Source organism: Rhinolophus ferrumequinum, chromosome 8 (genome assembly GCF_004115265.2).
Source record: "Rhinolophus ferrumequinum isolate MPI-CBG mRhiFer1 chromosome 8, mRhiFer1_v1.p, whole genome shotgun sequence".
Lineage (NCBI taxonomy): Eukaryota > Metazoa > Chordata > Mammalia > Chiroptera > Rhinolophidae > Rhinolophus > Rhinolophus ferrumequinum.
Window position 1 is genome coordinate 20,864,773 of NC_046291.1, and position 25,816 is coordinate 20,890,588.

The 25,816-nt window shown below is 38.1% G+C and overlaps 1 protein-coding gene, 1 long non-coding RNA gene and 1 pseudogene across 14 annotated transcripts in view; 1 reads left to right on the top strand and 2 right to left on the bottom strand.

Annotated features, from left to right (window-relative positions):
• Positions 1-1,567: 1,567 nt before the first annotated feature.
• LOC117026059 (uncharacterized) lies at positions 1,568-16,195 on the bottom strand. The gene is made up of 3 exons (XR_004423691.1): positions 16,044-16,195; positions 3,023-3,166; positions 1,568-1,715 (listed from the first exon to the last, which is right to left on the bottom strand). It is a non-coding gene; the product is annotated as an uncharacterized LOC117026059 (long non-coding RNA).
• LOC117026058 (glycolipid transfer protein-like) lies at positions 8,133-10,964 on the bottom strand (annotated as a pseudogene).
• Positions 16,196-19,077: 2,882 nt separating the features above from the next.
• IKZF2 (IKAROS family zinc finger 2) overlaps positions 19,078-25,816 on the top strand; it is a 151,600-nt gene continuing 144,861 nt past the window's right edge. For 4 of the 13 annotated variants that reach the window (XM_033112488.1, XM_033112487.1, XM_033112484.1 and 1 more), the window contains exons 1-3: positions 21,431-21,535; positions 23,064-23,112; positions 23,926-24,030. In XM_033112488.1, the coding sequence (XP_032968379.1) occupies positions 21,533-21,535; positions 23,064-23,112; positions 23,926-24,030 (157 nt within the window). In that variant the 5' untranslated portion in view covers positions 21,431-21,532. Of the gene's footprint in view, positions 19,564-20,106; positions 20,300-21,104; positions 21,155-21,430; positions 21,573-22,667; positions 22,721-23,063; positions 23,113-23,925; positions 24,031-25,816 lie in introns of those variants that run through there. The other 9 variants (XM_033112485.1, XM_033112480.1, XM_033112477.1 and 6 more) reach the window with 9 other exon arrangements.

Below are 25,816 nucleotides of genomic sequence, written 5' to 3' on the forward strand. Positions count from 1 at the left end.
GCTAGGTCCAATTGTCTAACAGTGGTCCGATAGTGTACTTTTAGCCCAGTGGTGTCAAAAGAGGTATAGCATATGCTCCCTAAGGGGTATGCAGAAAAATCTCTGGCCTGTCCCAGTTTAACAATGCCAGGACTGGGTACATCTGCTAATTCTGGGGCCCCATTAGCAGGTCCATTTTGCTTTCACATTAAGGTACATTTTCTAACCTAGGTTTTTATAATAAAAATAATAATTTGTCTTCATCTGTCACGTCATTTTATTTCTGTTTGTTTAGAGATGAGACCCCACTAGAGACTCCAGTGATCTCTCATCACATATAACAAGTTTTCTGAGGGAAGTGTAGGAGTTCCACAACCAGAGGGCTTGACAATGGTATTCTTGTTGATTCACTTTGTCTCTCCAGTATGCATGTGTAAGAGTATGTGATTTTATGGTTGTGTCAAATATCTTTCATTGACTCCTTCTGACCTATTTTTCACCCCTTTACTCTCCTCTGTGCCCTGGGTGACTGACCTCAATGGTCTACACCCAAGGGCTCCCATGACTGTCAGCTTCTGGTTGGTTACATTTTATGTGAGAACCAGTGCCTAATAGACACCTGCAAAAATATAAATAATCAAGCCTTTCACGGTAGAGGTAATGTTTTAACAGTGAGTTAAATAGTAATTGCATTTAAAAAGAATCTCATGCTATAGAGGCCACATTTTGAAAAGAAATTTTAGGAATGATTTCTACCATAATTTTTTTTTTTTGTAACTAAAACAGTGTAAGTAAATCTTTAAAAACACCTCTCATATGCTGATATCTAGAAAATTTAAAAACAGATTTTTTCTGACATATTTCAGTGGATTTGCATTTGTTAAAAACGAAATAGTCAATCTTTTGATTACTTTGAAAGAACCACTAAATGACATCAAGGAAATTTAATTTTACAAGTAAAATTCCAACTAAATTATTGTGAACATTTGTGAACAGGATTGAAAACTGAGTATCCTTTTTTTAGTGCAAATTATTTCTTTCATTTGGTTCTCCCTCTGATTGTGAAGGGTCTTTTTCAGCTGTGACAGCTACTAAATCCAAGTATTAAAATAAACTGAACTTCTAAACGGACATTTTAATTGCTTCAACAAAAGATTTTAAACCAAAATTTTCAAAAATGTAAGTTTTGGTAATATGAAATAAAATAATTTACGATGGAAGGAACCTGGGTGGTTCCCTTAATCACTGAGTAGTATGTCACTTATCATAAACCCACATTAATGTGTTATGTGAATAAAAATAAGCCTTAGTATATTAAGGCACTGAGATTTTAGTTACAGCAGCTATCCTACCTTGACAAGTACAGAAATTGGTACTTTGACATGTACTGCTGTTGGAACAAAACCCAGAAATGAGAAGCATTGGTTAGTGACTGGCCAGCAGAAGGTGAAAATACAACAGAGCAGGCTGGATGTCTGCAGAGTTCTGCTATACCTCAGCAAATTTTCAGTGAAGCTGTCATGGGAGAACCTGGGAGGCAGATCACATATCTACTGAGCCTATAGCTCTAGGGGAAGTAGTTGGAACTGTCAGTGTGATCGTGTGTTGGCTGCTACTTAAGTAAGAAAGACATGCACGCAGGTGAGTGTGGGTGGATTTTCAAGCAGAAATTGGCAAGAGTAGAAAGTTCAGGGATCAAGGGCCTCCAGTGGTTGAAGAGTTGATAGCTTTGGGACCTGAAATAAAAAAATATCCCTGAATGACAAAAGGGCCAGTGAGATTTCTCAAACAACTCAGCCCTTCAGTAAACATTAGATTAAGAGAGGTACTTTTCCACCTTAGCATATTTTTTCATATTGCCTCAAGGTACCTGCCATTAAATTGAAGGAAAAACATGGGGACCAGGAAACAATTAGGCAAATTTAATAACTATTTAAAAACCTTGGCACATGGAACTAACTGGAAGCAAATAGATCAAAACTTACTGAAAAAAATTTAAAAAGAAATTGAAGTGCCAAAGAAACCTTGAGTCAGGGATAAAAAAGGCCTTACAACGACCCTGGGGCAGGAAGAGAGATATGCAGACTGCACAATCCACAAAGAGAGAATATTCCTCAACAATCATTCTAGATATTTCTATGAAGATAACGGTTAAGAAGGAAACTCAGAGAGAGGACCCAAGGGCCACAGAAAGAAGAATCAGGGCCAGAACAAGAAACTATCTGCATCTTGGGTAGTCACCATTTACAGTGCCTACCCGGAAGGATTTAAAAATTTCTGAGTCATTCACTGCTATGTGTATTCTAGTCTTCCCTATTCTGATTGGAAGCTTTTCTTGCAGTTACACTGGACCCAGGGAAGGCTACATAATCTGGGGCGTCCAGTGTAAAATGAAAATAATGTGTGGCCCCTCGTTTGCTAAGTAGGGAAAAGTTGCCATCAAATACACTGAAATATAAAGTCTTATCCTTTCTTTTATAGTGTATGTTTGACTTACTATGGTTTTTTATATTTGCTACTTAAAATGTCATTCTAAGTAAAGAAATATTTAACTTTACTATTTATCTTTTTATTGTGCAATGCCAGTTTTAAATGGAAATACAAGAGCATTTAACTCAAATGTGGAATTACTGAAATTACACAATTCTGAGTTTGTGGCTCAAACATGCATATGCGTTTTCTTCTTATCAGAACAGTAGAAATCTAGCATACAACTAATTCAACTTTTTTTATTTTTCCTCTTGATCCGTGTGCATTCTTTCAATTCTCTCTCTTTGGCTTACAGATGAGTAAGGAAGGAACAAAAGAAGAAGTTATAGTTGCTTTATCTTTCCATTTCCTTCTATGACATCATTGCAGTGTAAGTGGTTGGTTAGTAAGGCAAAGAGTACAAAAAAAAAAAAAGGATATAACATGAGTTCCTTGGTCTTTTGTTTCTTAAATGCCACTGCCTTCCGTGTTTGAAGCCAGTTTTTGGTTCAAATGGAAAGCGTAATCTCTCAGCGCTGTCAGTGCCCTGCTGTCGTAGATATAACATGCTTACCTGGTACGCACACTGAGACTTGCTAAGAGCATTAGAGGTCCGCAGGAACTCTGCGTTCAAGGGCAACACAAACACTGTATGTGGAACGAAGGACATGCTGATGTATCTGCTCTTCTCATGTGCATGCTTCATTATCCCATTGGACTTCATTTAAAAAAACACAAGTTCAAAGAGAAAATTCTTAGTGACTTTATGACAGTGAGAGCCAAGCATTAAACCAATTGCAGGGGCCCACCTGAGTGTGAGGACCTGTGCAATTGCTCATCTACGGCCAGCCTTGACTGGACCTGAGCGGGCTCCAACAGGCAGGAGCCTGGAGATCCTGGGCTTTGAGCTAGATTCAGTGACCGGATGGGGCTTTGCATGATCTCATTTAGGGAGAGGATGAGTAAGTTTTTTTGTGTGGATAAAGAGTGAAATGGATTTTTTTGGTGAATAAAAATATACACACTATTGTACTCACCAAAACCTATTTCTTTTTTTCTTCAGGGTACACAGTGAGACTGTATCTCCCAGGCTCTCTCATACTTAGGTATGCCATTTAAATGAGTTCTGTCATGTGGTGGAATGTGGGCAGAAGGGATGTACAGCAGTTTCGTGCCTGGTCAATAGAAACTTTCTTCATGATTCTCTGCTGTCTTCCCTCCCTCGTCTGCCAGGTAGATGCACAAAAGCCTGCAGTGGACTCGTCTCCCAAAGGGATGACTGAGCAAGTTTACAAAGGTCCTAAATCTCACCAAACATTTTGAAAAGAAAAACTTCTAATGTGCTAAGTCACTGAGATACGTGTGTGCTTGCTATTACAAATGTTAGCCTCTTATGAATAGAAGCAACTTCCACTCTCGTAATAAGCTATTTTTAACTCAGGGACTTATCATTATGGGGGCTTCAGTGGCAACAGGACCAACCAAATTAAGGATGTTAGCTGACCTTGGAAATTAAAGACATATGGGATAATTCAGGGATGTGAAGATTTGGGTAGTGGCTGGGCCGGCCCGGTGGCTCAGGCAGTTGGAGCTCCGTGCTCCTAACTCTGAAGGCTGCCGGTTCGATTCCCACATGGGCCAGTGAGCTCTCAACCACAAGGTTGCCGGTTCAACTCCTCGAGTCCTGCAAGGGATGCTGGGCTCTGCTCCCTGCAATTAAGATTGAACACAGCACCTTGAGCTGAGCTGCTGCTGAGCTCCCGGATAGCTTAGTTGGTTGGAGTGCGTCCTCTCAACCTACAAGGTTGCCAGTTTGACTCCCGCAAGGGATGGTGGGCTGTGCCCCCTGCAACTAGAAAACGGCAACTGGACCTGGAGCTGAGCTGCGCCCTCCACAACTAAGACTGAAAGGACAACAACTTGAAGCTGAACGGCACCCTCCACAACTAAGAATGGAAGGACAACAACTTGACTTGGAAAAGAAAAGTCTTGGAAGTACACACTGTTCCCCAATAAAGTAAAGTAAAAAAAAAAAAAAATGATTTGGGTAGTACCAATCACTGTGTGTAGGGAGGCCACCGGTTGATTAGAAAACCTGGGAGTAGGACTAGCCATGGATGTGTATGTTAAATGGTGGGCCAGGATGGCTGGGGGTGAAGGGTGGGGATCAAGGTTTGGAAAAAATCAATGTTATATTCTCTGAGGAGTCTTCAGTAATACCTACGCATCATCACCCACCTCCACTCATTTATTTCCTTCATGACACATACTACATATATATTTTCATTATACATTTATTTGCTGAATTAATTCTTCACTGCTTTACCCAGTATAATGTGTTTCATAAGGTCAACTTTGTCCATTTTATTAACCCTGGTGTCTAACAGTGTTTGGCACTGAATGAGTGAATACATGAATACTTATATGAATATATGCATAAAGTCGCTCAATCATAGGACATTTTACACTTCAGGTGCTCTTTAATTGGTTCCTGCCTTGTCCCCTGGTACCACATGAATGGCTATCCTGTCTGAGCTCGGTCTTTCTTGACGAGGTCCCTGATTCATGTAGCTGAACCTCTATAATATTGCCCGTGCCCCTGCTTAGACCTCTGCCATTTGCCTATTTTAACCTTCGCCCCATGCCTGCCCCACCTCTCCTTAGATGGATCCCCTGGGCCGCCCTTCCCTTGATGTGGATGCTTTGTCCTTAGTACCTGTGCCCATCTTCTCATTCATGATCTATCTTCAGACTCATAATTGGATGTGTTTGCCATCAGTAAAACTTGACACTTGCTTCATATCCAGGTCTGTGATCTCATCACTGCCATTCTGATCCAAGTTCACCAGACAGCATTTGCCTCTGAGCTCTCTCCCCGTCTCTCCAAATTTCCTCAGGATTCAACATAGAACAGGCTAGTCACATTCAGCTCACGAACTATCCTGAACTAATGTGGTTCATATCAAACATGCACACATTTTAAAATAAAATGAAATAAGAGGGGGGAGGATTTAAATAAAAATAGTAGTCCTGAAAGAAAAGGCGACACCAATCACTAGGCATTAATCTCAAAGAAGGGCTTGGGGGGGTCAGGGATTGTGTGTGTACTACCTTACATCACACACAATCCCAATACTGTGCTATACACATAGCAAGTACTCAATAAATATTTCATTATGGGTTGCTTGGTTATTGTGACTAAAACGTCATAATTTTGACAAATATTGATGTAGCAGAACATGCCACAAAGCCTGTCCCTAGTTCCAGTCCTCTTTAGCAGCCTTGGCTCGCTGTCCAAATGATTATGTTCTGAGGTCTCTCAGAGCCACATTTCATCACAGTAGTGACAGCACTGAAGTGACTGAGTAAATGTGCCTGTTCATAAAATCATTTCAAGTAAAGGGCTTCAAGATCCTTACAGCTGTTATTCACGTCTATATCATTATTTACTGTAGAACATAAAACACCAGTGTCTCATATATTTCCTCCCTCATTGAACTTACACCAGCAAGCCATGTGACAGGGCACTGAGCTACGATAAGGTTGGTCACTCAGAATTTGTTTCCTCAAACATTCCATTCTTTCCCTAAATTGTGGATAGCTGGAATTCTCAGTCTCATGGACTTTAAGGGAATTAAATGCATTAGGCTACACTTTTGGTGCTTTGAAATGAACAGGCCACATGTAGTGGTTGCAGAAAACTGAAAAGTTGCTATGTATCTGTTTTGATATAAACAATTTGATGCTACTGACAGTCCGTAACTTTTTATTTTCAAAAAAATTAAGCTAAACTGGTTGCCATGGAAATGATTATGATGTCACAGAGGATGACTTCTCATAATCTATAAGCAGCAAGAGCAGATGTGCTTGTAAGAAACAAAGATTTTGTTTTCATACAAATGTTCTCAAAATAAAACACAAAGGAGGAAAAATACCCAGAGTACATAATGCAAAGAAAAAAATTGCTTCTAAATAGAGTGTTTTACAAAGTTTTCCATAAAGCCTCTCAGCTGCTCCTCAAAGCACAACCAGCTTGAACACGGATAGCAGACGTGAAATTACAGTACTCACAAAATTAGTATTCAGGTTGCACAACCTCTCCTTTCAAAGGCTTCAAGCATACTTTATGCATGCACAATTATAGAAGCAGGTAATGAGAGAGATTCTGATTTTCCCCTATTGTTGTTATTGTACTCAGCTAGATAAGGTTTGATAAAATTGCTTTGTTAAAAATAAATCTAAGCAACAACTTATTAATTCTATTGAAAAGATCTTTTGGCTTTTATTATAAGATGCATTGGATAATTTTTCTAAAACACACATTATTCTGTCCATGGAGATGGGTAGCAACATATCAACTTTTAGTAAAGAATCAAAGCTCAGTAACAATTAATAATCTGCAAGCTATAGTAATTTTTTACAATTTTATTATTTCACATCACAATTAATTTTACTTCAATTATCAGAGATTTTAAAAAAGGATATTCAAAGTTTATGACTACGACCTCCTGAAATGCATAGATAAGATAAACAATATATCAAATGAATGGGTTGTGTCAAAATATACGAGTGCTTTCATTACATCACCTTAAATTTAATCCTATACTTTGATGGTCATTTGACAATACCCTCCTAAATTAATTCTTCAGATTCTTAATATCATCCACAGAAACCTCAAATATTTCTTAGAATTAATCAAAGATTAAATAATAAAATTAATTATAATGAAGTTCTCACTCCCTGCAGTAAAAAAAAAACAAAAAAAACCTCTCCATCCAACTTGCAACATACATTTGCCAATAAAAAATTTAAATTTTTATATAACTGAGAGATATGAACTAAGTGGAAAGGAGATAAATTAACAATTCTGACAATTCCTAAAATATATTGCTCCTAAAGAAATCTATTATAGAACAACATTTTAAATGAAAACAAAAGACTAAGATACATTGGGCTAGAATTCTGCATTACTATTAAGTGGTAGCATATACATTTAATTTTACTTTCAATTTAATGTACAAACTAATTATGCATTTTCATTCAAATGAAAATTGACTTTGCCAATTTCATTGAAAAATGTAAAATACTAGATTCACATAAAAGAAAAACAAATAAAAATAAAACAGTAAAAATTAAAAGTTCACGAAGTTCTCTAGCCTCAGTTAGTAAAATAAATTGAGAATATGTAACAGGTGTTTCTGAAAGCTAGCCTTTAATCCTAGTTTTAGTTCTGTGATCATATTGAAGTCATATACTATTTTAAGACATAAGCTCATTTTTTTTAAGTACATAATATGAATACAGTCTTTGAAATACACACCAATGTTTGAGGTGTATAATGAGAACTGAAATACAACGATATTATAACTTCTAAAAAGGAGGACTAAAAACACTTAAGAGATGTACTTTTTATAAACACTACAAAGATTTGAACAAACCCAAGAGATGTTTGTTAGTAAGTGTAAAAGACAATAATAGCTTAGTTGAATTAGCCAAAGTGCGAAGGCCTAAAAAAAAAAAGAGCGTAGATATTTGAAAATAGAAAAAAGACAAAGGAAACTGCATTAAAAGTGCTTTTTAATAATGAATGACTAGACAGCATTGGAATATTTTATACTACTTTACTGATGAAGGAATCCATCTCTATGATAATATTTATTAACAAAGATAGTAGTACCCAGTCTGTGTAAATCACTGTGTTAAGAAATAAGAACATTGTAAAAAATGATGACCCAGTCTTTCTCCAAAATTGCTCTTAGGTAGTAAGGGAGATAAGATACACATGCCAGAAAAAACGTATTCTACTGTGAGCTACATGAAAACATTACTGATGTAGATAGTAGGTGCTAAGTTAACCTAAATGGTATTAGAAATCATGTATTTATAATGTATGGCAGCAACATAGTTCAGGGGCACAATATGTATAAAATGTGGTTTAGTGATTCAACAGAACTAAAGCTGCTTATAAATGTTACAGGATATGTTGTCTTTTCATAGACAAGGTTTTTCGTCTATAGTTTTTTGTTTGTTTTTTGTAATTTGATTTCATTAAAAAAGCTTAAGTAAAAATTTTCCATTTTAAAGACTTCCAAGGAGGAAGAACAAAAAACTGGATAGTTTTTAGTCTTTGGGAGAGATATCTTAGTTTGCAAATTGCCAAAAACTTTGCACCCCTAAATAAGAGTGGCTTAATTTAGCTGTTTGTTGCTATGTGAGGTTTTCTTAGAAGTGACACAGATGCTCTAATTTAGTCGGCCGAGGTCTGTATAGAAAAATACGAATCTGACATATTTTATTAGGATTACATTTTGAAGAGCAAGCATGAGAAATGGGTATTCCAAGCCAGGTGGCAGAGAATATGTTTATTTTTCTAATTTTTCTTTTTAAAAAATGAAAGAAAAAAAAAAGGAAAAAAGTTGGGGAGGAAATCAATCAAAAAGTAAGTTATGAATCTATGTGTCAGCTTTTATGACACTACAATAATTAACAGTACAACTGCAATCACACTAATTTAAGAATGTCCTTTGCAAAATTGCTTTTGAGAACATTTTTTGCTTAATTTATTAAAGAAACATGATATAACCCTGACGAGGGTATAGGGCTATTGTCACCCTTGATTTGACCAGTTACAAATATTAACTCATTTAATCCTTATTTAATTAAAAAAATACGAGGTAAGTTCTATTATAACTTTTCAGTTTTAACAGATGAGGAAATAGAGATTAAGAAATTGTATAACTGTTAGGAACAGTAATTATCAGAGCTGGGATTTGACCGTAGGCTTTCTGGAGGGAGGCTTTTAATCACTGTACGTACCACCAATGACACTTTTGTCAGTATCACCTGAGTCCAATTCCTCTTGGAACATTAAGCTGGGAAATTTTGTGTCTGTGTTTGCGCTGATGATTTCATAGGCTTCCTAGACAATTAGAGCAATTAGTGTGCTTCCTCTTTTGCCTGGTTGCTAAGTTCAGAGGTAAGCTTTGTGTTCAACTGTGGCTTTTTCATAACCAGAATTATTTTTTTATTCCAAAATAGAGATTTATGTGTTACGATTATTTAGTTTCTGCATAAAAATCACCAATTGTTCCTCATCCGGTTTTTAACACACAACAATTTCGGAGGGTTCCTCTATTAATCCCAACATTTTCGAAAATACAGCTCGTTTTAGCGTCAGGAAGGGCAGTTAAGGCAGCCAGGCATTTCCTTGGGTGTCAGCGTCTGGGATTCATTGCCTCGCCCTTGAGAGAATACACAATAGGTAGTTTCTTACGTTGGAAAAGCTGTCCTTGAAGAAAATAATTATGCAGAAGAATGCAAATACAATCATCTCTGGTCAATTATTTGTGCTTTAAAATAAAGCTTTAAAATAAAGTCCCCTTGGCCATGGTTATCAAAGGCTTGCTGGTTGTTTTCAGCTATAAAAAAAAACGTCTTGAAAAAGACAGTTAAGAAAGAGCAGGGTCTATAATGACAGTGCTGTCAGGCTGGGCTGTGCAAACACAGAACACATACCAGTTTGCTTAAAAAAAAAAAAATCCCACAATAGGGATCCTGTATAATTTCAAATCAAACTCCGCATGGTCCTTAAAATACCCAAAACATCGAGACAGATCATGAGGATAAGTGATTATTTTTAAAGTGAAGTGCATGACACAGCTCCCCCAGTGTCATGTTCCGGGTGGGGGGAACCCCAAAATCCCTAGGACTCGATTAGCAACATGAATTGATTTTTACCACACCAAAATGAAGGTATAAAGTCAGTCTGTGTTGCTGTGAAATTCAAAGGTGATTCAGAAGTAGGATCATTGTTTATTGCTCCATTAGGACAGACCCAAGAAACGCCTTTTAAAAAACCTGAGCCATCCCCTGCAGACCCTGGTCAGACTCTGGGCCACTCTAGGGTTCGCCGGCAGGCCAGGGACCATCCGCTTGATTCACAGTGATTCAGGTTTGCCTGCTTCCGCAAGTGGCTGCATGTTGGGGGACGGGTGGCCCAGTTGTGCCCACACTGGGCACACCTACACCTTGTAGTTGAGTCAGGTGTTATGTTGGTGTACATCGCATTGATGACGTCGATGGTGGTACTGTAGTTGACCAGGAAGAGGCGATCTTCTCCAGGCACTCCTCCTCTGTCACATTCTGGCCTGTGGAGAGTGCTTTCGGGAAGTCAGACTTATAGGGTGCCACGTACATCGCTGCGTGGAAGATCTTCTGCACGATCCAGCTGTGGTACTTGGTGAGGGCCATCTCATAGGCCTTGGTGGCATTGATGCGGATGGAGTCGGGGTGGTTTTTGTTCCGCTCCCCATCACAGATGCTCTGAAGGAAGATCTGGATGAAGCAGAGGCTTCGTGACGCTGCCACTTATGTCTGCCTTGATGGGAACAAACACTGGGGACCCGAGGCAATGGAAGAAAGGCGGCGGGTGGGACACTGCCTCCAGAAAGGGCCCTGTCTTGATCTGCTTGTGGGGGGGGGGGCGGCTTCAGCAGATGCTCCGCTAGCAGCGCCATTTCGGGGTTGCGGCCGGAGGTGATGCCCCAGCCTGTGCCGCTGGCATCCACATCCCCCCATCCCCACTCCCCGGCCCCCTGGGACTTCCATAACCATAATTTCTCCATGCTTTTTCTTTCCCCTTTGCTTCTTAGTTTCTTTTATGTTATACATAGTTTTTCATCTTATTGTTCTCTGAATTTACTGTGAATGCAAGGTGTTTCAGGAAGTATTGGGGGAACAATCAATAATCAACTTCTAACAGTAACCACAAATCAGACTTGAACAGAACTCCTGCCTGTTTTCCAATTTATATATAAAAGAACTACAGGAGACCAGACATGGCTACCATCAATCATTTAAGATAAAGCATGGCTAAACTAAACTGAAAGGTCACCTGAAACAGTGATCTTCTTTTAATATTTAGCAATAAAAACATACACATTTAATTAAATTTGGCCTTTTCAAAGCATTCACTCTTTCCTTCAGTGGCATTAGAAGAACCATTGGTCACTAGGCCCACTTTATATGAGTATGATGAAGATGAGGATAATGGTGATCTCTTAACTTTATCATTCGAGATAAAATGATGCCATGACGTTTTATCTTTCACCAAAGTCAGAGTAAAACAGTAGAGAACGAAAGACTGTGATTCTAGATGACTTGCTTCTATCCAGCCTGACTTGTATCATCAACGAGCCGATTAACACTGAGAAATCATTTAAATTCTATGGCTTGAGTATGATATAATTAAAACACATCTTCATTGAAAAATTTCAACTCTCCTTCCAGTTAGACACTTTCATCACTCTCTGGTATTATCCTATCATTTTGTATATGAAGAAATAAGGACCAGAGAAATGAAGTGAGTCAATCAGAGTAAAACAGTACAAAGGTCTCCTGACTTCTAGAACCATGATTAAGAAATCAAACGTTGCAGGTACACCCCATCCTTCTCCCTGTCAACCCAGTGGTTACTGCTATTCTAAAAGTGGTATTTTTCTATTCCATTTTACTATACTTTTACTAACCGTATGTAAGTAAACAATATATAATATTGTTTTCAATGTTTTTAACAACATAAGAATCCTTTTACAGTTGCCTGATTTCTCCCAATATAATGTTTCAGATTTTATTCACGTTGATATACAAGTATACAACTGCTGCATAGTATTTCAATCAAATGATTTACCTCAATTTATCTATTTTCTTGAATAGTTGCTTTCAACCTTTTTTTTTTTGACCATGCAATCCATAGAGGGTAAAAATAAATTTTATGTGGTGACCCAGTAGGTACATGTATCTGTGAAAGTTTAGCTTTTTATTTATCCCTGTTATATGTGATGTACTCTATTTCATTCTATTTCATGTTTTTAAAATACTGGTCATGACACAATACATACTGCATATATAGACCATAATGGGTTATAACCTGACATTTGAAAAATACTGTTCTAGGGAATATTTTTCAAACTGCTACAATACTGCAATACTCTGATATTCCTCTAGGATGGAGTGGGAAGCTAGGGATGGGGGAGTGAGTCCAGCTTAGAACTTTTTTCAGAAAAGGAAAGATGTAACTAAATAGGAATAAATTAAACATGTAGATAGCATAGGTACAGAAAGCAAGTTTGTGAACCATGGTTTTAGGCAATGAGAATGATTTCTTATCATGAGGTTGTTCTGAAAAAATATGTATAGATTTTTAACTAACTGATTCATATTTTAAATTGATGCTGCAAGCTTACTATGAACTCCTGTGAACAGTCTATTTGTAAACTGGAATGAATTTAGAAAGTGAATAAAAACTACTCATTTTCACCTACATATTTATTTGTCACGGAGACTGAAGAATGTCCATAGCTCAGGGAAATGTCTTTATATTTCCATAAGCTACATCGATAAACTTTATGCATCCTTTGTATTGCAGTATATATGTGCAGACTTAAACACAAATGATTTCATTGACTGAAAGGTCTCCTATGAAGACGCTGTAATGGAGATTTCTGTGTTTGGTGGAAGTGGGACTATTTTTTTTTTTTTTAAGAAGGAATATTCAATTCCAATATGATACCCATTATATTGGTCTTCGAAGGTGCATTTTAGCCTATGGTTCTGACTAGAGACAAAAGAAAATTTTGCTTTTAGCAAGGTTGTTCATTTATATTTGCTTTTTGGCATTGTCACCTGACTTAACTATTCCTTTCGTCATCAGCTCTCAGTGTACAATGCTTGGCAAAATCTAGTGACTTCGATGAATGAACCAGTCTTCCTAAGATCCAGAGGCCTTAAGCAACCTTGTGTTCTTATCCTGATTTTGAGAGAAGTAATGGAGTTGAATTGGCAGAGAAAGCTGAATCTGCCTAAGCTCAGAGGAAAGAACACTCAAAACTTAAGTGCAGGGGGAAGCAAGTGTTAGGAGGCTATCATCCCAATTAGGAGCCACTTTATGGGAACGGATCTGCAGGAACTTGGACTCTGAAACATTTATAAAGGCTTCTTAACTTGAATCTTTCACCTTGTAATACAATAGCTGCTGCAACCTCTGGCCACAGTGTAAAGATATAAATAATAAGAGGCATATTTAACCTCTGAAGGTGTGGCTATCCATCTGATTCCTGATTAAAGGAGTCAGCAAGATGATATGGAGATGGGAATGGCAGATTGGAGCTCCAGGTGAAGTCAACTCATCTCTCCCACTCTCTCAATTCAAACATTACTTGCTATCTCCTCTTCTCTGATTCAATATCCCACTGCTCTACCCCCTCCCAAACCTTTCTTACTATGGTCCCTGACACTCCTCTCTCAAGCAAAACAAACAAGCAAGCATATCCATCCTGTATCCTCTCACTTATTATTTTTAAATGTATTTCCTAAATAAAACAGCTCTTCTGTGAGGCCACTACTGCCCTTTAAACTAGTCAGGACCAGAAGAGATCAAAGTAGGTACAGATGAACACCTGATGTTAGAGTATTAGATATCAAATAGGTCATGTCTCACACCTAGATAGGCAGCGGATCCAGCAGAACTCTATGCTGATACCACATTCAATTAACCTCCTAGGAACACTGTAGACATTCAGTTTCCACATGGTTCAATATTGGTCTGTTACCCAACAGTTTGTTACTCAAAGCGCTGGATTTAACTACAGCAAAGGTTTGTATGATTAATAAATATATTTAACTATTTAGGAGACAATATAACATGGTGGTTATTACTGTGGGCTTTTTAGAACTTAACACGTGCCTTGGAGTCCAGCTCTGACATTGTGGGACCCTGGACAAGATAATATTATCTCCAAGCTTCAATTTCTTTACGTGAAAATAGGGCTAATATTATCTCTCTTAAAAATGAATGTGAGGGGTAAATGAGATAATGTATGTAACGTGCATATCATGATGCTTGGCATAAAAAAAAAATGCCTATAATGATAACGATGATATATATATATATGGCTTTCCCAATCCCCACAGATGCTCCAACTTCACTGAAATCAGTTAAATCATCAACCTAAAGTGCAACAGATTCTGCATAGGAGTTATTTCTCAGAGGAGTAATGGTATACTTCAAAACCAGTCTTCCAATGAAACTGTTTCTGGAAGATAGTTTATGTGACTTTTGATGATATTCTTAGTCTACTGAGTAGGACTTTCCCAGGTGTCTAGTACCTCACCATGGCATCAAGTTTGAAGTACCTTTTTGAAGCTTGAACATAGCTGCTAGGGAGATACTGTGGGTGTTATTCTCATCCTCACATATCACGTCTTGAGTGTTCAGAATGCAACACTAACCTCTATATTAAGCTAACCTTTCTCTAAACCACAAGTCATGAGAACTGGGGGAGGTGACATTTTTTACTACCTGTAACTGACCTTTCTTTGATTCATTTCCCTGCCACACCACACACCCTCTTTCATTGTTATCAGGCAGGAAACGGCTCTCTGATTCTATACCTGTATGGCTTTTAACTCCCTAGATTGCCAGGACCAGGCTGTAAAAAGCGGGAAGGTTAAATTCCTGGATTCTTTCCTTCATTTTCTGTTTGTAATGTGTTCTTTTATTTTCTTCAGTCCATATAGCATTGTCTAAACATGTGATTACAGTTTGCTGTACTGCTGAAGGATAAATACTGGCCATGTAATTCCATGGGTTTTCCACAGGAGTAAAAAAAAGTCAGGATAATACTCTTACTGGCACTGGTTTACATACCAAATATTTCCCTAGAGATGCAACCTGTCATCACCCTACTTTAGACTATGGTTATCTCCAGCAGAATCCAACTGTTGGTATTAAAGATCTTTAGGCTAGTTTGTCCTATTTTCACCATCTGATTCCAAAGTCAAATGATCATTTTTGGTTTTCTTTCTTTTCCTCATTGGTGCTTACTTTCCTGTATCTAAATTAACGATCATTAGACAATGTCTTCTCCTTTTACTGTTAACCAAAAATTTAAATCACCTTTTTCTTTCCTTGTACTACTACTTTATTGGAGATTCCAATAACCTCATTATACTTTTTGTGTTTGATAATTTTAGGGTTTCTTAGAAATGTTCTTTCAATGCTTGTTAGAGTTGTTTTTTGAGCATCAGCCACCTACACTTGACCCAGCTCAAAGTTCCTTCACTTTTGCATTAATGGAACTCATTTCCTCAAATGTTGAACACATCTGCATTTTAAAGTAACTATGATAGCTTCCAATGACATTTTTTAAAATGTGTGCTTTCCTTTTTATTCAGAAACCTCTCCAGTCCTCACCACCTTGGGCTAAGTTTAACTTCCACAATTTATAATTCTCATTTGGGATAGAGATAGCATCTGCTCTACATCAAAATGTGCTCTCTAGAAGAAATCTGATATTATTCTATCAAAGTGTGAATTTAAGTCATAATGTTACCTTTTCTAGGGACATGGGTGTTTGTACAAGAGCCTTATCTCTAATTGCAAAGTGACACTTTTAAGAATTGTTAAAAGAAACTATTGTTCAAGATGGACAGAACCAGAAGACCCTTACCATTTGGGACTCACATGCCACCCAGACAGACCCCAGACTATGAATGTAGTCAGGGAGGCAAAGTTGGAAGGCATTAATATGACTTACTTATGAACTGGATTTGGTATCTTAGAATGTTTTCTTTGAAACTATGGTTCCAATTCTAGCTTCCTTGCTTCTTCATAGTGCCAATCTAGGTCGACAGGAGAATGTGAGACCATTGTTCCATATCCCACTTAAAAAGAGAACACCGCTTCAAAGAGAACACCACCACCTGATAAAAATAAAACAAGCAATCGGTTTTAAAACATTGTGCCTATGAGTTCTTTTTCATCCTCACTTTTTCAGGGATTTAAGTTAGTTTAGGGCACCTACTCTGGGTGACTACGTTCTATATCTAGCACAGCAACATCATCTAAATAAAAAATTAATATGTAATTAGTTTCCCAATTTTTCCCCCTTGATATTAGGAAAGTATTGCAATTAGGAAAAGTATTGCAATGTTTCGAATTGTCTCCTCCTACCCACTGATAGATACAAAACCAAAAATTAAAAACGTGGAGTTAATTCCTTGAACAAACAAAAATGAACTTTTATCCAAATTCCTTCAAAGGGTTCTAGGGTTTCTAAATCTAAAACAGATAAAACAAACCATCCAAAGAAAGCAAAACTGGTATTTCACAATGTACCTTTTAGCTACACTGTCTTTTATATTTGTTTTGCTAACTGTACTTAGTGGTTATAGAATTAAACATGTTACATTCTATGATAGTCGACCTGGTTCATGGATTATCAAGTACTAACTCAAATAATTTGTTTATGAAACAGAGGGGTCACGTAAATATATTCTACTCAAAATTATATTTGACACACAATTTTAATCATTTTACTATTTATTCTTGTAAAGTTTATATTACATCAATGAAGGCATTCTCACTCTTCACATGGACCATAAGCCAGAGCTGATCTAATAATTTGTAACATGACTTGTGATCCAAGATTTGACCAAATTATTTATGGAATGAGAATTTATCTCTGCTATCCAATCCTTTTTGTCCCTTGAAAACAGAGTTTAACACATGGAAACTCGCTGAGTATGTAATTAGCTCTATCTTCACCCATTCAGTAAATGTTTGAGTACCAACTCGTTACAAATACTGTGCTACTTTTGAGAAAACAATTGTTAGCAGGACAGACATAATCCCTGCCCTTAAAAAGATGACGTTGTAGCGAGGGAGTGAGTTTCTCTTTTAAAAACTCAACAAATGAATAAAATATTTACAAATTTTATAATGAAGGAAATGTGCAAGGTGCTAATACAGAGGTTGGTGCTGGGAAGGCAATTTTGGTAGGATGGTACAGAAAGGATCAGAAAGAACCAGCTGAAGAACGGTGGGGGTCAGGTATGTTTTCTCCTTGGATATAGTGGGAAGAGTATGGTATTGCAGTTCCCCGGTGGTACATTTTTATGCACAGTCTAACTATATATATGTACTTTTAAAGTGTATGCAGTGTTTATGACAAAAGATGGAAATATATTCTCTACTATAAAAATACTGTTGAGAAAAATTGTGAACAAAGTTAATTACTACAATTTATACAAACGTTCCTTTCCACAAGTGGAACTGTAAGTCTCAGAGCCAGAACTATTCCACTGCAGAGGACAAAATAGAACCCCTAGTTTTTAGCATGTACATATAATCTTGACTGCTTTGGGTAAATTGGATATACCATGACATGCAAATGAGAAAGGTACAGAAGATGTTAAAAAGAGGGACAAGTTTCACAAAATGGTTTAATTCTCACAAGTGGTCATGAGATTTCTGCTAAATTTGTGAGCCACTGCCCCTTGCCCAAATCCCCCATTCTTGGTGAGACAGTCATCAAACGTAAAATGTCTAAACACTTAGCCACTAGAGGGAGAGAGTGCGCCTCTGGTGATTAGGGAGCCAATGAAAGTAACTCATGGAAAGGATAGTCTTTCAAGAGCTTAATTTAGCTCTGATCAGCCAGGGGGCAAAGCTTTATCAGCTCAGCTGTGGTAGCTTTGGGGAACTTGAGGATGATTCCTTAAGACTTCACCTTGGAACCTCTTCTACCAAAGAATTCAACTGCTAAAATTATCTAGATATTTCATCTTAATTTTGACTATGTTTTAATTCATCTTTTCTAAGGACCTCCATAACTTTGCAGGTACTTTAAACACTTAGGCTTAGTTTTTAGGAGGGATTTATGGCAATTTTAGAGAAGTTATGTTACCCTTTATGTACTAGGAATTTATGTATTACAAGCAACATTCCACTTTTCTAAGATAATTTAAGATTAAAATCTTTACAATCTATTGGGGTGATTAAAATGATTTGTAGAATTCTATTTTGTATTTCCCAAATATGACTTCAGAAAAATTACTTTTATTTAGGTAACTGACAGGATACCTAAAAACAAGGCTTTACCAACATATAGCTCTCAGGAATTGAAAATTGATTAATCTCTTCTGCAGTATGGCACCCTTTTCCACAATTTAATAACCAGCCTATTGGCACAATTGTTTAATAAATGCAATGTATGAAATAAACGTTTAAAAATTCATTATAAAATGTCATAATATTACACAAGTTATATGGTATCCATTATTTAGTGTACATCAATGTGAATGAATTCCGTCCCCATCTCAAAATCTAAAGAAAAGACATTCAGAATTTCCCAGACTTACAGAGTGGTGCTTTAGATATACTTGATTTTATTTTCAATGTATCATTTCTCTTTCCTTAGCAGGAACAAAACAACAAAACTCAGCAACTATTTCTGGGATTCTTGAAAGGTGTAGGAGTTCGGAGAGCCCGCTCCTACTCTTTCAGCATTGATTTTCTTTACAATCTATGATATGGTTTCTCAGAAATGCTGTGTGGCAGTCCCGATAATTTCATGTGTTTTCAAATTTAAGCCACCCAGACTACACAGTTCAGTATTTTCAGCTCCTTTCATTTTCCTTTTCCCTTTAATTATAGAAGTCTCTATTCCCTCTTTTTGCAAATGTGGTCAAGAAAGATGCTATATGTTATTTGTAGAAAGAACATGCATTTAACGTAACGATGTATATGTTCTCCACCCCCCCCCCCAAAAAAAAAAAAAAGCTGAGCTATAACTAATGGATACTGATGGGCAACACTTACTCCTAACAGCCTTTTGGACCCTCACCCGCTCACTCTGACTTCGGGGAATGTGGCAGTTGCCTGGGGGGAGAAAAAGCAAGCAAACACTCTAATTTTAAACTTGCACTGTAAAGCACTTTCAAAGTAGTAATAGTTGCGCTTCAGCTCAGACCTGAATTTCCTTCTCAATCCATTCCCGAGGACTCCCCCTATCCTGATTCACGTCCTGGTCTATCGGGTGCCGTTTACTGAAATTATACGGCATAGTTTATTGCGAAGTCTGAGTGGGTGGGTCCACGCGCACACCCCGAGTCGGGCCAGGACGCCGATCCCGGAGCTCCGCGTCGGGCGCCTGGATCGCCGTCCGCACCCTCCGCCCGGCCTCGCCACAGATCCCAGTTTGAAAGAAAACTTCACGCGGCCGAAATGAACCTCCCCTCACCGTTGCAATCCTTCCTTCCCAGCCGGCAGAAAAGGTGAGATTTGTTATGACTTGGGGGGAGTGGGCTGGGGTCGCCGTGGCACTCTCGGAAGCGGGTTACCTGGTCCCCCTTTGGGGGAGGGGTCCGCCGTCCGGGGGCCGCAGGGCTGGGGGCGTCGCGGTCGGGCGCGCGGGTGGGCGCGAGGGAGTGCGCGCGTCGCGGAGCCGCCGGGGCAGCACTTGTCCTGTAATCGATTGCCGAGCGCGCCGAGCGGCCCTGCGCGCAGACACGCGCACACGCGCCTTCGCCAGCCCGCGCGCGCACACTCACACACTCACACACACCCAGGCGGCCAAGCCCCGTACACACGCGCGCGCACACGCGCGCACACACACACACACACACACACACACAAACGCGCGCCCGCGCGCGCACGCACGGCCGCCCGCGCCCCGCGCCCCGGGCCCCGCTGCCCGCCGCCCGCCGCCGCCAGCCCGCCCTCCGCCCGCGGGCGTCTGCGCGAGCCCGGCCGGCGGGGGAGATGTGCTCGGGCCCCGGCGGATCGGTTTCTCGGGGTTTGACCAGCTGTCCCGGGCTAACCCTGCTCCTCGCTGAAGATGGAGGAAGTAAAAACAGGATTACCCTTAGCTACAGATCCACTGCCTTAGTTTCCACCACCAACTGCAGTGCACAAACACACGTTAGGCACAGGAAAGAAAGAGAGAGGACACACTAACAGTAAACACAAACAAAAGGGTGATGGGATTATTTTACTGCATGCACTGCTGAGGTAAATCTCCGCTTGGCTTCTGCGTGGTGAAGAACAGCTCTTGTTTTATTTGTCTTCTGATTCATAGATTATATATAAATATGTGTGTCTGATTTGGAAAGGGGGGGAGTGTTTTCAAAGTTAAGTGTAATTATATGGCATCTCGTTTTGCACTGTGATGTGATCAAATGACTTGTTGCTGTTAACCAGTAATAATAATAATAATAATGTAGATATTTTTCTCTGGGAGGGATGGATTGTGGTTATGATTAGGGTAATGATTTCTGTAAAGGACGCTCAGGGAATCTGGTTGGAGATGATGTCCTTTGCCTTAATTTATCGTCCCCTCCTTGTAATCTGTTTCTGCGATGTTAATCGATTAATCAGTTCTCATCTCTATACGTAGCTGTCATGGATTTGGACTTGTTTTGCTTTGTTTTAATTTGAATTCAAGAAAGATTGGGTAGCCTGGAATAAATTGCAGCTGTCCAGATAGGATATCCAGATCCTGTTGGAATTAAAGAAAAGAGGAAAAAAATGGTATGACACATGTAAAAAGGCAGCAGTTAAATCACTTTGACAGGTTCTAGTCTGGGCGAAAGAGATGGAATTAAGATTCATTTATTTATTTATTTATTTGCCAAGGGCGAAAACCAGCCCTGTGAAGTTGGCCTAGGTTCCTTGCTGGGTTCTGAGTGACTGTCCCTCCCCTCTAACCACCCCCCCCCCCACCCTTTTCTTTCAGTTTTCTTGTCTTAGGTTTTGGTCGATTCTTAAAGAACCGGTGGATCAAGTTTTTTCTCTTCTTGTTAATCGCATTGCTGTAGCACTGACTGACCTCTCTCTCTCTCTCTCTTTTTTTCCTCTTTCCTGAAAGTACGTGGTGCCATTCCTGAGTGACTTTTCCTACTAGACCATCCCAAAGGGACGAGGGGGAGGGGTGGAAGGAGGAGGAGGAGGTGGTGGAGGAGGAGGAGAAGGGGGGTGTTCCTTCTCTCTCATTTCTTGGTTTTGTTTATCAGCCGATCTGTTTGCTGGATTTGGGCTCGGAATGACCCACCTGTAAAGTGCTTTTCCTTCCTCCTCGCCTTGAACTCTGCAGGGGGCTTGGCTTGGAGGGGGCAAGGGAGGGAAAGAGAGAAGGGGGGAACACAAAAAACTTCTTTCTTTCTCTCTCCGTTTATCTTCAGCCCGACATTGTCACCTCCTCTTTGAGGGGTTAGAAGAAGCTGAGATCTCCCGACAGAGCTGGAAATGGTGATGAATCTTTTTTAATCAAAGGACAATTTCTTTTGTATGTACATTTCGCTTCTCTTTCTCCTTTCCTTTTTCTTTCTTTCCTTCTCTGAGGGTTAATAACCATTTCATTGATGGGGCAGACTTCTTTCACTTCTCCCTGACGTTTCTTTCTTTTTAATATGTGTGTGTTAAATGTGTACATTTTTAAAGAGATAAACTCATTTGTAAAATATCCGAAGAAACTGCGCCCCTTTTAAACTTTACGGATGCCTTACTTTAAAGCCTTATGTAATCATAATTTGAAAGAATTTGATAACAGTACAGCAGGTTGAAATTTAAGTGCTATGTAGTGGCTGAGTTGGGAATTTGATCTGATTATTCCATAAAGAAAGAAAGAAAAGTTTTTTGGGGGGTAGGGAGGGTGGTGGTGAAGAAGGGGAGGGGAGGGAGAAGGGAAGTGGTTTTGGAGACAAGAAGTGAAGCTGCCTGTTTTCCAGTAAGTAATGGAGAAATTCCAGGAGCCAGGGCTAAATATACTTGGCGATCAATACAGAAATGGCTCATTGTGAATAATTTAGCTGCTGGTGCAGTGAGAGTTTTGAAACTAAAGGCAAAAAGGACCAGGGCCAAGGGGAAAAAAAAATAAGTAAAAATCTCCTCAGGACGTGTCAATTCTTTAAACTTTTTCCTTCAAAGAATACAGTTAACTTATTGATCTTTTCATTATGTGAAATCAAAGCTAGGGGGTGTCATCTCATACAACTTATTTTTGTTTCTGAGAATTAAGTTCTTGTTTTGCGTCATTGGTGCTTGAGAATAATTCCCCAAACTTTAAAAAAGTGGTTCCCTTCCCAAGAGCAAAAAGTTTATGAAATTTTCAAAATCAGAATGTATTAAATAAGCTTGGCATTTATGTCCAACTAGGGTCTGGCAGGAAATTAAGGTTACATTGAACAGGTGCTTACCCAGAACTTGGGGTAGACTAAAGTGTCAATATAAGTTCGGGAGTTGGGTCACTGCTGCAGAAATCTTAGAGACACACTTGGGCACTAAGTTTTTTGTTTTGTTTTGTTTTCCTATGTTTGTTTTTCCTCCCCCCTCCCTATTAGAACATGATGAACCAACTTGCAACAATTGTGAATAGAGCTATCTGTATACTAGGGAAGTCCTCAAATGCTGTACGATTGTGGGCAGTAGGGAATGGTAAAATACTTAAATCCCAGTTAAAGCTGGCATGTTTGAGATGTAACCCCTTTTTTTTTCTTTCTACCAAGTAAATTCTGATTAAGGGAGTCGTTCCTTTCTTGCTACAGCCCATCTCACAGCACACTTATCTTTCCTATCCTATCTCCAGCAGGAATCAGATCATTTGCAGAAAGAGTTCAGTGACTTGCAAATGAGCACATACAGTACGCTGTAGTATGTTTCTTGGGCACAGGTTGCAGCAGCAGCAACATGGGCTAACTGGAGCTTCAAATAAGTTAAGCATTTAATGGCAGAACTGAAAGGAATCATTGTGTTAAGGGTATAATCTTTTGTATTGCAGCACTGCACTTTGACTATGGAAACAGAGGCTATTGATGGCTATATAACGTGTAAGTATTCATTTTCATTAATTTTTTTTATTGGCTATTAAATTATGCGTTCGTGTTACCTGTATTTTAACTTCTCAGTTGTAAGTTTTTAATCACAAATTTTATACTCTTCTTTTCTGTCTGTTCGCAGTTTCACCTTTAAGTTAGTTTGAGAAAATAACAGCACACAAGTGAAATAAGAAGGAAATAGAGAAATATACTTACTGTATTAAGGGTAACATGTAAATCAGTAGCTTAGCAGATCCACACTTTCCTACTTGATTACCTAAGTATGGAATAGGTCATATTACATAGATGTCTACTAATATGGCGTGAACTAAATACTTACTACTCTGCAACCCAATTTTTGAGACGCATAATGTGAAAGACTTAGTTTCCTCAAGTTGACATGTTTTTAGCCAATTCTTCTTTCTAACATCCAACTCTCTGATAGCTAGCGTTTTTGGAAAATGCTCATTATGAATACTGTATGCTTAATGATTAAATTAAATGCTAAAAGAAACTTTTTTTTTTCAAATAAGGGTACTTTAGAAATCAGCTACTCTAATTCCCCTCATTTTGCAGTTGACATTATTGTGATAATGAAATTTTGTAATTTTTTTTTATTTTTATCGTGAGCTGGTTGTGAATTTTCATTTCATTCATTTCCTATATATTTCTAAATGATATTTCCTTATAGTTTCTTTTAAGGGAAAAATGTTTTACATGACAATTTCAAGGCTATTCATGCCACTGCATGTATGAAACAAAGTTGCTAATTAGATTTCATGTGGCAATGAACAAAGACCAAAGTATTTTATTTTGTGAAACCAGGTGACAATGAGCTTTCACCTGAAAGGGAGCACTCTAACATGGCAATTGACCTCACCTCAAGCACACCCAATGGACAGCATACCTCACCGAGTCACATGACAAGCAGTAAGTCTTCATTTTATGGTTTTCTTTTTTTTTTCTATTTCTCTAGGGACAGACTTGAATTTGTTAGGTCTGTGGGGTCCTCTCACATTGTGGTGTAGCTGCAGCTATAGATTTTGCTAAAGAAAGAACAACAGAGATTTATTCCTGTTCATTCTAGTATCATAAAACATGAGCCTGCTTACTAGTCTGAACTATCCCAAGGTGGCATTTGGGAGCTGGTGCTTACCTGTATCAGGTAAGAAATGTTAGGCTTTGCGGGTTATTGTTTTGACTTGCCAGTTTTATGACTAGAGTTGTTGTTGTTGTTGGGTAGGGAAAAAAAAAAAGATGGAATCACGTCATTTCCAAAGGACTCTTCACAGTAAAAAAAAAATGAAATAATTTTATATTGCCTTGGTACAAAGCTAATTCATTAATGGTAGAATTGCAATGTTGCTTTTTTTTTTTTTTTAACGTGAAAGTTTCTCCTCCAAAGCATTGCAAGTGAAGTGTAATTGAAATTTGTGGAACTCATTTACATCCATTTCTCTAACAAAGTGAAAGCATTTTGTTTTAGATTGTCTAGAGAAGGACTGAGAAAATTTGGAAGGATGTTTTAAACTTAGAGGAATAGATAGTTTTGGCTATTGTTTTGATGAAGAGTCATTCACTGATGTTGTAGACATTGTTTTGTGTAATAAAAGAGCAACTTATATGCTGTCAGTGACAGAAGACAAAATAAGAATATATTTTTTTTCAGTTATAATGTTTTATCAGTTCAAGTGCAAATGCTCTATTATTCCTATTCAAACATAATTTGAAATCTTGTGTTTCCCTTATACTTTTGGTATATGTTACATTCTTACATAGAAAGGACATTTGACTTATATGTAACTTCATTTAATTTAAAAGTTTTCTATTTGGGTGATATGTGAACCAAAGGCATTTTCGTTTTCTTTTTTTGTTAAATGAAGGTTTAATAACTAAAGGAAACTGAATCATCTACTGAATTATGAGCACATTCTTAAGTTAATTCTGATTATCTGGAGAGAACAAATTTTCCTTTCCACTTCCCTCTTATAATTCTCAAAACTTAAGGTTATTATAAAGCTACTAGCTTTGTAAGTAGTAAAGACTTCTGAATTATAAGCAGAAGTATATAGAGCACTATTGAATACATTTTGGAATTCATTAAATTTAAGTGATTCTAGCTATTGACTCGAAATTTTGATTGAACTATGTGAATTTACTTATTTAATAGTTTTCTTTCTCTTTATTAATATGAAATACTTCCTAGGAAGATTTCATTCTAAAAGCAGTTGTTGAAATTCCTTTAGGAAGTAGAAAGAAAAATTAATAGCTAGTGAGTGAATGTATATTAATTTATAGTGCTAATCTCTTAAAATGGATCTTGTAGCATTAATTTATTTTTTTGCTAGTTGGCTATTTATTTGATAAAAGTTGTATTACTACTATAATGTAGGCAGTACAATTCTTACATTTTAACATTAATGTTACTGATTTATTGGTAGAATAGATTTGTATTTCTCAGATATTTTTTGCATAATTTCCTAAAGAGTAAGGATAGATTAATATGCAATTTCTGATAGCCAAATAGTTAGCTATTGGCTTTACACACATTGAATATAGGAGGTAGATAATAATGTTAATCGAGACTTTTGATTGTTATCCCCTAGCCACCATTAAAAATATCAGCATGCAAATGCTTTTTAATTGGTTAATTGGCTCCCCTTGCTTGTGAATTTGATTCTGGTTTTCCAGGTACTCGCTTCAAAAAAGGCAGCTC